This window comes from Panthera uncia (assembly GCF_023721935.1).
Source record: "Panthera uncia isolate 11264 chromosome A3 unlocalized genomic scaffold, Puncia_PCG_1.0 HiC_scaffold_11, whole genome shotgun sequence".
Taxonomy (NCBI): Eukaryota; Metazoa; Chordata; class Mammalia; order Carnivora; family Felidae; genus Panthera; species Panthera uncia.
In genome coordinates this window covers 38,597,849-38,610,704 of record NW_026057578.1, presented here as the reverse complement: position 1 = coordinate 38,610,704, position 12,856 = coordinate 38,597,849, and the positions used below count along the sequence as shown (strand labels likewise).

The following is a 12,856-nucleotide window of genomic DNA, read 5'->3' as shown; positions in this document are numbered from 1 at the left end:
GTTCTCTGTCTTGAACAAACTGAGGGTTGATGGGGGATGGGGGAGAGAGGAAAGTGGGTGATTGGCATTGAGGAGGGCGCTTATTGGGATGAGCACTGGGTGTTGTATGGAAACCAATTTGACAATAAATTATATTAAATAAGTAAATAAATTGGGACACTTAAAAAAATAATAATAATAATTCTACTCTGTCTTCATATCTACTCCAGAGATAGGTATAGTACTGAAGCTCAGAGCAGTTAAATAACTTATCCAAGGTCACATGGCTAAGTAAGGAGATAATGAAATGTTATTTCTGAACATCAGTGTTGATGATGTCCAAAACTAAGTATCTCACAAACCAAAAATAATAAATGACCTAAAATTATATCTGGTATTTTTTGAATTTTTAATAGATAACTTTTAGTCCATTCAATAGGAATTGTTAAATTTACAGAAAGTGAAGCAGAAAACTTTCAAATAGTAGTCAGGAGCTAGTGGAACAGATTATTTGTATTTAAAAAATACTTGTAAATGTGGAGTTAAATCTGACTAGAGGAAACTGGAAGTCAACATAGGGAGTTAGTGTTTATACAGTAAGCTACAGGGACTTGTGGGTTTTTAAGCAGATGTGTGCCTTGCTGGAAACAGTACTCAAGGAAAATTATTCTGAGGGTAGATGTAAATTGGATTAAAATTAGAGCAATCATGATTAAATCTGTTAGGAGGCTGTTGTAAGAATGTAGTCATGAAATGATGAGGGTCTGATTTATGCTAGGCTTTCCACAGGAAACTGAAAACTCACCCCTACAGAAATCCCTTTGACAGAAATTTTCTCTGGATGTTTGTAGGTACAAACCCCCACTCTTCTTACTCCTACGTCTCCCCAGTTGTGTACCTATTTCTGGTGACTTAGACACATCTACGCACTGCTGTCCCTGGTTTCACCTGCTCCCATGTGACTAGTCCCAGGTTTTGGAACCATCCTTGTTGCCAGGTTTGTCTCTTATCACTTGTCTCACCTCTGCCGTCCTGGATTCCTTCTGTGGATTTTCCTATGACTTGTGTTATTCTGCTTTCCAGTCATTACAGTTTAATTCCCAGGCTTTTACTTCTTAAGTGGCTGCCTGTTCTGGAATCAGTGTATTATCCTTTTGTAGTTCCTGAACTTCTGCACTCCGCATCTGTCCACTCCAAAGTCCTTGCTAACCCAGCTCAACTCTTAGGTCATGCCAAAGAGAAGAGGTGAGGACTGGCATTGAGAAATACGCAGTCATTAGCAGATATAAAACCAAAGAGGATATCTAAAATAGGGGTTTGAAAGGAAAAAGGATATCCAGGATAGTTTAAAGTCACAGAAGCCAGTGTACGACACAGAGTCTGAAAGAAAGGTCAGAAAAGAACCAATAGTTAGTATTTTTTATACTATTATTACATGTAATGGTCAAAGAAGCTAAGGCATGAAGCACCATTTTAGAGAACTAGGACAGTAGAATCAATAAAATACTTCTGTTTAGTTCCATTTGTTGGAACTAATGTTGTCCAAAGTTGTCTGCACAAACCAGCAAACATTTTATTTGCCTATAACTTCCCAGGCAGATTCCCTCATAGAGTACAGAGGTGTTTTTTTGTGTGTTTTGGGGAGTTTTTTGGTTGTTGTGGTGGTGGTTTCTTTTTCTTTTCTTTCTTTCTTTTTTTTTTTTTTTTCTTTTTCAGAATCTTAGTCACGTTAATCAGTGTCCATTAAAAGGAAGATAAACCATGTCTTGGAAAGAAAGGACATTGGCCATGTTGGGCAAATAAATGATAAAACCAGGAGTTAATGTATATCAAGCCTTTCGTGAGAAAGTGGATCTGAAAAGAATTTTGATCAAGACAATAAATATCCCTGGATATTATTTTCTTCTAATCCTTTTCTCAACACTAGGAGTATATTATATATTATTTATTTGGGCATTATTTTTTGGTCTAATGTAGCTTTTGAGAATTGAGAATTCTATGCAAGGAGTCCTAGTAGGCTGAAGAAACAGACAGCTTTCAGTCATCAACTGCTGCATAACAACCCAAAACTTAGTGGTTTCAAGTAACAATGATTTATTGTTTCTCATAATTCTCTGTGCTACAACTATGCCGAAACTATGCTACACTAGACACTGCTGTCTAAAAAAGGGGAATGAGGGGTGCCTGGCTGGCACAGTTGGAGAAGCATGCAATCTTGATCTCAGGGTTATGAGTTTGAGCCCCATGTTGGGTGCAGAGATTACTTAAATAAATAAAACTTTAAAAAATAGTAAAAATAGAAATTAAAGGGGGAATGAGGGGCACCTGGGTGGCTGTTGGTTAAGCGTCCGACTTCGGCTCAGGTTATGATCTCAGAGTTCACAAATTTGAGCCCCCCTTGGGCTCAGTGTTGACAGCTCAGAGCCTGGAGCCTGCTTTAGATTCTCTCTCTCTCTCTCTCTCTCTCTCTCTGCCCTTCCCTTGCTCATACTCTGTCTCTGTCTCTCAAAAATACATAAACATTTAAAAAAAAAAAAAGGATGGGGGAATGAGATATGTACAACAGCCACTGGTCCATGGCAATTTGGAAATCCAGCCAGGTGCGCATGTTGGCAAGTTTCTCTGCCCCAGGGGTAGGCAGTGTTCCTTGATGAAGGCCCTGGACTACTCTCTATTATTTTCCTTGGCTCTTGGCAACACCCTGTGGGCTCCTGGTTCTGCCCTCCGATGTCAGTATTCAGATAGAGGGAAGTGATGAAACAGTGGGACAGGTCTCCAGCAATCACCAATGTTCCCCAATTGATATGTAAAAACCTGCTAGAAAGTTTTGTGAAAGATATTGTTTGTAGCAGCATTTGTTCCCCAGTAGCCCATCAAAACTTTGTTTTCTTTAGGTGAAAACCTAAAAGCCTGAAATTTAGAAAAGAAACATATTTTTGTTGTTGTGCATCTTATGCTGGAAATAATGACCAGCTACCTTTATGTTCTTTTTATCTTTTAAGCTATTAAATAGTTTGTTCCTTCAGTTAGATTCTTACACCTCCTCCCATCTCACTAATTCTTTTATCCACATTTTTATCTATACTTATCCTACCTTTGATAATTGCTTTTAGCCCTGTAATTTTCATGTTAATATGTGACCACTGACAGCTTGATTTTCTGGTCCAGTGTATAATACAAACGTTATTCCACTTAATATCCATAATTTTCTCCTCTTGCTCTAATACACATGACACTTTGTACTTCTTGTTCTATGTCTGTATATTCTGTGCATCCTAACTCTAATTTTATTCTGTGTACCCTGGGGAATATAACAATGGGAATAGATCAAATCACATTGCTTTTCCCAGTTTACTTTTTCTAGTCATGATAATGGAGATTAAAAATTGTTCCATATTGGGGCGCCTGGGTGACTCAGTCGGTTGGGTGACTGGCTTCGGCTCAGGTCATGATCTCGCGGTCCGTGAGTTCGAGCCCCGTGTCGGGCTCTGTGCTGACAGCTCAGAGCCTGGAGCCTGTTTCAGATTCTGTGTCGCCCTCTCTCTCTGACCCTCCCCTGTTCATGCTCTGTCTCTCTCTGTCTCAAAAATAAATAAACATTAAAAAAAAATTAAAAAAAAAATTGTTCCATATTTACTGTAGCTATAATCAGTCACGTTGTCTGATTTCTAATACACAAATATAGTTAGGCTAAGTAACTTGGGGTTTTTTATTAAATGTTTTTAATGTTTATTTATTTTTAAGAGAGACAGAGACAGAATGCGAGTGGGTTAGGGGCAGAGAGAGAGGGAGACACAGAATCCGAAGCAGGCTCCAGGCTCTGAGCTGTTAGCACAGGGCCCGACGCGGGACTCAAACTCACGAGCTGTAAGATCATGACCTGAGCCAAAGTTGGACACTCAACCGACTGAGCCACCCAGGCACCCCATAAGTAATTTGTTTTGAAGAAAATACCTTAATTGAGAGAAAAGTCACATTATAGGCACAGCATTAATAAAATCTGATAACATATTAAGTCTCTATTAATGTTTTATTTTCTGTGGTCCTTTTAAAGTACTAATTCACGTATATTATTATTTTGAAGGCATCTTCAATCCTTTAAGGAAGTAGGTCTTTTTATAATAGTCATAATTATATATGTGACTGAATATATATATGTACTGAATATGTATTAAGTATATGCTAAATACTTTACATAGATTATTTTATTAGATTACCATAACAAATTACTTAAATTGATTCGAAATCAGGACTGGCATACAGGCCTGTTCAACTCAAAGCCCATATGGTGGACCATGATGCTATGTTGCCTGATAATGAGTATCCATGGCCCCAAAATGATCACTTGGCAACATTGGGATAAAGGAAGTTTAATTTATAATAACATTCTTATTTTGGCATAATTTATTTTACACCCTGAACCTGAAGAGCAATCCTAATGTATCTAATGTATATAATTTGATGAAATATATTTCTTTAAAAATTTTCCATGTTTCACCATGAAGTTGTTGAATATTTATTGAGAATTTTCCAATTGTTTCTCCAGTTTGACAGAGGACTAAATATTGAACAACCAGTTTCTACAAGGTCTGTCTTACAAACAGAAAAGACAGATTTTTGAGATCAAATACTAAAGTTCATCAGTGAGAGAAAGAATAAAACATATCAAATTAATAAATACAATGTCAGAGATAACATTAGAACATTCATAATCTGCTCTAAAAAGTACAAGCTCACAACTTTTGGAAAAATAAAATTCCGACTATCCATATTTGTCTTGAGTCAAATTCTTCAGTCTATAAAGTGAATGTATCACATACTTCAAGAAATATGTAGGGTCATTTTTACAATGCATCAAATAATTTTTTTAGTAATTGAAAATTATCAGTCTTACTAATGTAGTAGACAGGCCATTATGTGATACCCTGTTATATCAGGTTTTCAAAGACTTATTTTTCTGAAGCGGTAAGTTCAGAAACTTCAAGTATAAGCAAAAATGAAATATACCAAGGACTATATATGTATTCTATATGGTGTATATATATTCTATTCTTTATAAAAAAGATTTGTTAAAAATGCTTGTGAAAATTATTTTCTCAGATTTCAAAGCCTGATATAATCATACTAGGCTACATTTCTCAGATATTTATATCATTCAACTATATTAATATTTAGTATCTCTGACATATGAATGCATATGTAAGTATATAAAAGATTGTATTCCTTCTATGTTTTAATATTCTTTATTAATAGATGACATTTACTTACATGGACACATTTTAATTAAGTTCTAGCTCAGAAAGTTTTCTGCTTTGTGATTAGTCTATTATTTGTCTAACTCTTTTATATTAACTCAATTTCAGGATGTTGATTAAAGTATTTTGATTGTCTCTGGTGGAAAGTTATATCTTTAAAAATTATCAATGAAGGAATTATTTTGTACCACAATGCTGGTAACTTTAAATTTAAATTATTTTCCACTATTATTCTTAGAGTTATAAAAGTTATCTAGAAATCTTTTCAGTAAGAAATTATTTAATGAAATTTTAGGGGCACCTGGGTGGTTCAGTTGGTTAAGCATCTGATTCTTGGTTTCAGCTCAGGTCATGATCTCACAGTTCATGAGATCGAGCCCTGTGTTGGGGCTCTCTCTCCTTCTCTCTCTGCCCTTCCGACTCATACACACTCTCTCCCTCTCTCTCAAAATAAATAAACTTTTCTAAGAAAAGAATTATTTATTGATATTTTTTAAAAGAAAATATTTTTAATTTTATAAAAATGTTTTGTATATTGCAGATATCGAAGCAGAAAAGCATAATAAAAAGCAAAAGGAAAGAAATGTCACCACACAGGTAGTTATTTTGCTAAACCATTATATTTCTCCAGTACAAAATTTAGGCTGTAGGCACTATAAGTAGTATTTACTCAGCATGCTCAGAATTTCTTAACCAAGTAATTATTAGCTGTTGTTTCTGTTCTTTTTTTTTCATTCTCAGTCAATGTTTTTTGTTTATTCACTCAACAAATATTTATTCATTCTACAGTGAGAAGATAAGACTTCCTGAGCCTTCTCTTAGGACTTGTCTGAGGTCCTAAATATTAAGACAAAAAGACAGAGACCAGTCTGGCTTATGGTCACAGATGCTTATTAAACTTTATTAACGTCATGATTTCTTCTGACATCTGGAAGTAGGGGATTCAACATATTCAGTCTATTCTCAGTCCAGCAACCAACATAATCCTATAAATGTAACTCCTTTTAAGTTGCTCCTTTACTTGAAACCCTTTCTTGGCATCCCATCTCACACTGTAAAACCAGTGTCTTGCCTATTAGGCTCTGTGGTCTGGCCCCACTATTTTTTCTCTCACATCATCTCCTACTACTGTCTTCTTTACATCATTCTGGACACACTGGGCTCTGTGCTATTCCTCAGAAACTCCTAGCCATGGACCCACCTTTCTGCTCTTTCTGCCTAGAACATCCTGGAACTCAGATAACCATGTGGCTCCTTGCCCTCACCTTCTTCGGGTCTTTGCTCAGATGTCATCTTTTCAGAGGGTCCTTCCCTGACTATTCTGTACATTTGCAATCACACTATTTAAAATTGCAAGCCCCATCACAACACCTTCTGTCTCCCTTCCCTGCTACATCTTCCCTCTCAGAATTATCACTGTGTAACCTTATATTTTGCTATGTTTGTTCTTATTCTCCCTCCACTAGAATATAAATTCCATGGGAGCAGGGTGTTTTGTCTATATTCACTGCTATTATCCCAGCAACTAGAACAGTGCCTGGCACATAGCAGGCATTAAATAAATGTTTATTGAATAAATGAATAAATCTTAAATCTTGATTAAAGGAGGAAAGTTTGAAAAAATGTTTATATAAATTAAAAATTCCTCTCTACATCGTAACATTTTCTAAATTCCTCCAAATTTAGCTCCTCCCCATTACCATAACCAAAACATCCCATAATCAGCAGTGGGATTATTATCTGCAGAAATAGAAGTGACCTTGGCATAAGCTCACAGTTTGTCCTTAGGCAGGTGGAAAGGAAAAAGACACCAATTCCTCAGGTCATCTGACTTTCCCTTGTGGGCTCTTGATATCTTGTGATATGCAGTGCCTGCCCAATGACAAATGAAAGTGCCCTTTGTAATTAAGGAGTTTCTGGAGACCAAGGATGTTTATCAGGCCCATAAGTATCCTCCCCAATGCCAGCATTAGTAGTTGAGGCATACATAGTAAAAATAGAAAGGACCCCAGCTCTACCCTTGTATAGCCAAGCAAAAAAGACATAAACTCTACTAAAAGATTTCAAAATATTGAAAAAACAAAATCAATGTCTTGATGTCAAAGATGAGAAAACATGCCAGGGTAGACTATTTGTATATCTCACCCACTTCCAATGGAGTATCTGTGTTTTGTTTTGTTTTATTTTAATTTCCTTAATACCAGCCTCATAGAGCACAGACAGCAGAAGTGAAAATAACAAGGACTTTAAATCTCTCTAATGCAAAGCTCCTTACACACATGCTACAATACAGCCAGAGTAAAGTAATTTCAGTTCACTAAATCTTTTCTAGTGCAATGCTTTGCATGTAGCATGTACAGTAAGGGTTTACAGAGATAATTAATATACTACTACCATCTCCCGAAGACTTTGGTTTTAAAATGGGTGGATTCTCCATTCCCTAGACTCTTTCTTTCTTTCTGATCACCTATCTTGGGGTCATTCTCCTCCAAATGTTACTTTTACCTTCATTGTAACTGAAGTCTAGTTTTCTCCTGAGAACTTCCCCTGCAGGCCTCTCAAGCTTTTTCTCCCACAACACAATTATATTGGTCCTAGTTGGGATGGTAAATATCATTCCCTTTCCTTATTGCTACATTTCACTGGGAGAAATAGGAGATGAGGACAGAGAAGTAGCTTGTAGTTCTCTCCAACTTTTGAATATTTCTGTATCCATGAATTCTAGCTTCTCAGTCCCATTATTTAGGGGTTGTTTTTGCTCCAATAACTGCACCCTCTCTCTACTCTCATGGTCATAACCTGGACTGTCTTTTCCAAATTAAATGGTTAAGCTTCCAAGTCTCTGAAGACCTCTGGTGCTTTCCAAGTTACTCCATGAATGCTGTAATCCCACCAGGACCTCAAATCCATGTGCCTCTTTCACTGCTTATCATTCCATTCACATCTTCATTTGCCTTCTTACTTAGCTTAGAGTTGAGGACTAAGCTACAGGAGCACAGTTCCTTTTTCAACACCTTGGGAACAAATGTGTTTCAGAACTCAAGAGTTTTTTTTTTTTTTTTTGGTTTCTTTAATTGTGGTAAAATGTATGTAAAATTTACCCTCGTAACCATTTTTAAGTGTACAGTTTGTTAGTGTTAGTGCATCCACGTTGTTGTACAACCAGTCTCCAGAACTCTTTCATCTTGCAAAACTGAAACTCTATAGCCATAAAAGAAAAACTCTCCACTTCTCTCAGCCCCTGGCAACCACCATTATAGTTTTTTTGTCTATGAATTTGATTACTCTAGGTACCTCATATAAGTAGAGTCGTACAGTATTTGTCTTTCGTGACTGGGCTATTTCACTTGGAATAATGTCCTAAAGGTTTGTCCTCATGTAGCATGTGTCAGAATTTTCTTCCTTTTTGAAGCTTAATAATTTTCCATCGTATGTATATGCCACACTTCATTTATCCATTTATCCATTGATGGACACTGGGTTGCTTACAACTTTTGGCTATTGTGAATAATGCTGCTATGAACATGGGTGTACAACTATGCTGATATCCTGCTTTCAGTTCTTTTGGGTAGAAAGGTATAAGTACATAAGCATTCTAATTTCTCCATGTTGTAACCAACACTTGTTATTTTCTATGTTGCTGGGTTGTTGGTTTTCTTTTTTTATAGTAACCATCCTAATGGGTATGAGGTAGTATCTCATTGTGGTTTTGATTTGCATTTCCCTAATAGTTAGTGATTTTGAGCATATTTTCATATGCTTATTGGTCATCATCTTTGAGGAAATGTTTATTCAAGCCTTTTGCCCATTTTTAAATAGAATCATTTCATTTTGTATTGTTGAGTGGTAGGTGTTCTTTATATATTCTAGATATTGACCACTTATCAGGTATATAATTTGCCAATATTTTCTCCCTTCCATGTGTTGCCTTTTCACTCTGTTGATAGTGCCCTTTAAATAGAAAAACTTTACATTTTGATGTAGTCCAATTTACCTTATCTATTTTTACCTTTTTTGCCTACACTTTTGGTGTCGTATCCAAGAAATCATCACCAAACCAATAACATAAAGCTTTTCCCTATGTTTTCTTCTAGGAACCTTTATGGTTTCATGTCTTACATTTAGGTCTTTAATTTATTTTGAGTTAGCTTGTGTGTGTAGTATACTTCATTCTTTTGTATGCGGATATCAAATTTTCCTAGCCAAATTTGCTGAAAAGACTGTCCTTTCCCCCACTGAGTGGTCTTGACATCCTGGTTGAAGACTATTTGACTATAATATGGGAGAGTTACTTCCTAGTTTTTTGCTCTATTTCACATCTGTCTTTGTCCCATTACTACACTGTCTTGATTACTGTAGCTTGTAAAACATTTTGATATTAAGAAATGTGAGACATACAACATTGGTGTTATCTCTTAAGATTGTTTTGGCTATTCAAAGTTCCTCAGGTTCCAAATGAATTTGGGAGGAATTTTTCTATTTCTGAAAAAAAAAAATAAAGCCACTGATATTTTGATAGGGATTGCATTGAAATCTGTTATCATTTGGGGTAGTATTAACAGTTTAACAATATTGAGACTTCCACTTTGTAAACACGTGATGTCTTTCTAGTTATTTTTATCTTCTTTAATTTCTTTTAGCAAAATCATGTCGTTTTCAATGTATGCCTTTTGCCTCCTTGGGTAAATTTATTTCTAACGACTTTATTTTTTTTTTCTGATGCTGTTATAAATGGAACTGTTTCCTTGATTTTCTTTTAGGATTGTTCATTGTTAGTATATACAAATGCAACTGACTTTTGTGTATTGATTTATCTTCCAACTTTGCTAAATTTATGCATTGTAGAAATATTTTGTGGAAGCTTTAGAGTTTTCTACATATAAGATCATGTCATCTGTAAGCAGAGATAATGTTACTTCTCCTTTCTAATTTAGATGCTTTTTATTTCTTTTTCTTGTCTAATTGTTCTGGCTAGGACTTCTAGTAGTATGCTGAATAGCAGTGGTGGAGTGGCATCCTTGCCTTGTTCCTAATATTAGAGGCAAAGCTTTCAGTCTTTAACTGTTGAATATGTTAATAGCTGTGGATTTTTTTTATATATGGTTTTGTTATTTTTAGGTAGTGTCTATCCATTCCTAGTTTGTGAGTTATTTGATCATGAAAGGGTGTTGAATTTTGTCAAATACTTTCTCTGCATTAATTGACATGATCACATGGGGTTTTTTTCCCCTGCAGTCTGTTAATGTGGTATATTATGTAATAGATTTTTGTATGATGAAGCATCCTTACATTCCAGGAATAAATCCTACTTGGTCATATTATATAATCCTTAACTGTACCATTGAGTTGTATTTGCTAGTATTTTATCAAAGATTTTTACATCGGTATTCATCAAGAATATTGGTGTAGTGTCCTTGTCTTGCTTTGGTATCAGGGTAATACTGGCCTCATAGAATGAGTTGGGAAGTGTTCTCTCCTCTTCAATTTATTGCAAGAGTGAGGCAGAATTCAGGGTTGTTGTTTTTTTTAATTGTGGAAATATACTACTACATACACAGACATACATATCATAGATTATAGGAGACTTCCAACAGAGACTGAGGAAATATATTGTTTAAAACATATTACTATTCATGCAGTAAAACATATGAATATCCACATTAAAAGAAGTAAATAAACAACATAAATAACTTCATGTCAGATCCAGACAGGTTTTCCTACCAACTGATTGTCATCACCAGACTATTTAAAAAGCTTTGGGTTTTCAAATATTTTTTAATTTGGGAATTATAGATAAGGGTTTGAAGGTCTTGTAAAATCACTGCCTCGTATAGACCTTCCATTTAGTTACCCTTCTTGCACTCCATCCAATTTAGTGGTAAAACCTCAACCCTGACTGAATGCAGTTATCCACCACTCAGTCCTTGCACCTGGTAGCTGAAATGTGGCTGGAAATCAACACAACCATTCTCATGTTAATTTCCTGACCACAAACCTCAAGTAGGCATGTGTTTCTCTGTAAACCTTAACATCTCCCTTGTCAAATTAATTATTCCCCCATTTCTAAGGCTACTGTTTCATATTTTCTCCTGTCTTCCCAAAATCCAACATATCCATCCCTCACTCTCAGCCAATGACTTTGCTGTTTTTCTTTTTCTCCTTGAAAAAATAAGAGTATTAAGAGTGATTTTACATCCTTTCACCCACTCTTTCACCAACATCTATACATCTACACTGCGTCAACTCCAGATGCAGATTGCCTGAATGTGGCTTAGAAATCTCTACTCAGACATCTAAAAGGCATCTGACAGTTGACATGTTGATTTTTCTCAACCCCAAACCTGTTCCTCCCCTGGCACCTCTCATACCAGTAAATGGCTGCTTCATTCACCAAATGATTAAAGTCACTCTCCACTTCTTTCAGACCCAACAACACAGCTACTTTGGTCTTTAAAATATATCCTTATTCTAATCACTTAACTACTTTACCACCAGGCACCAACATCACCTATTTAGACTCCATGGTCAACTCCCTGGTTCTGCCTACATTCTTACCCTACTGCAGTCTTTTCATCTCAAATTATGTGTCCCATTATACATCAGATAAAGTCAAAGTCTTTACCATGCCCTTCAGGGCTCTATATGACCTGTTCTTTGCTCTTTATCTAAGTTCTGACCACTCTACCCATTATGTACTCCATTCCAGCCATCTTGGCCTCCATAGTATGTTTAGTATACTCTAGTATACTAGAGATTCTAGTTACTAGTTAGAGACTCAAGTAACTACCTACCTACCTACCTGTCCCTACCACAGGGCCTACTCTTCTCTCTACCTGGGATGATCTTCCAGGTAATCAATGGCTTGTTGCCCTCAATTCATACTTCGTTCAGGTATCTGCTCATCTTTCTCCCTCAAAAAAATAACAAAAAAAAATTTTTTTAAACTTTTTTTTTATTTAAGACATAACCGATTTATTTTTTTTATAGTTAAAGGTGTAAAAACATCCTTTTTTGAAATATAATTTATTATCAAATTGACTAAAATACAATGTGTAAAGTGTGCTCTTAGTTTTTGGGGTGGATTTCCATGGTTCATTGCTTACATACAATACCCAATGCTCATCCCAACAAGTGCCCTCCTCATGCCCGTCACCCATTTTCCCCTCCCCCCCCATCAACCCTTAGATTGTTCTCTGTATTTAAGAGTCTCTTATGGTTTGCCTCCTTCCCTCTCTGTTTGTAACTATTTTTTTCCCCTTCCCTTCCCCTACGGTCTTCTGTTAGGTTTCTCAAGTTCCACATATGATATCTGTCTTTCTCTGACTGACTTATTTCACTTAGCATAATAGCTTCCAGTTCCATCCATGTCTCATGGCATTATTTCATTCTTTCTCATTGCCAAGTAGTATGCCATTCTATATGTAAACCACATCTTCTTTATCCATTTGTCAGTTGATGGACATTTAGGCTCTTTCCATAATTTGGCTATTGTTAAAAGCACTGCTATAAACATTGGGATACATGTGCCCTATGCATCAGCACTCCTGTATCCTTTGAATAAATTCCTAGTAGTGCTATTGCTGGGTCATTCTATTTTTAATTTTTTGAGGAATCTCCACACT

At 35.9% G+C, this 12,856-nt stretch overlaps 1 protein-coding gene across 1 annotated transcript in view; it reads left to right on the top strand.

Moving 5' to 3' along the window:
- LOC125936832 (protein sel-1 homolog 2-like) overlaps positions 1 to 12,856 on the top strand; it is a 37,795-nt gene that overhangs the window by 12,853 nt on the left and 12,086 nt on the right. The window contains exon 2 of the mRNA XM_049651162.1: positions 5,776 to 5,831. Within this exon, the coding sequence (XP_049507119.1) occupies positions 5,776 to 5,831 (56 nt within the window). The remainder of the gene's footprint in view (positions 1 to 5,775; positions 5,832 to 12,856) is intronic.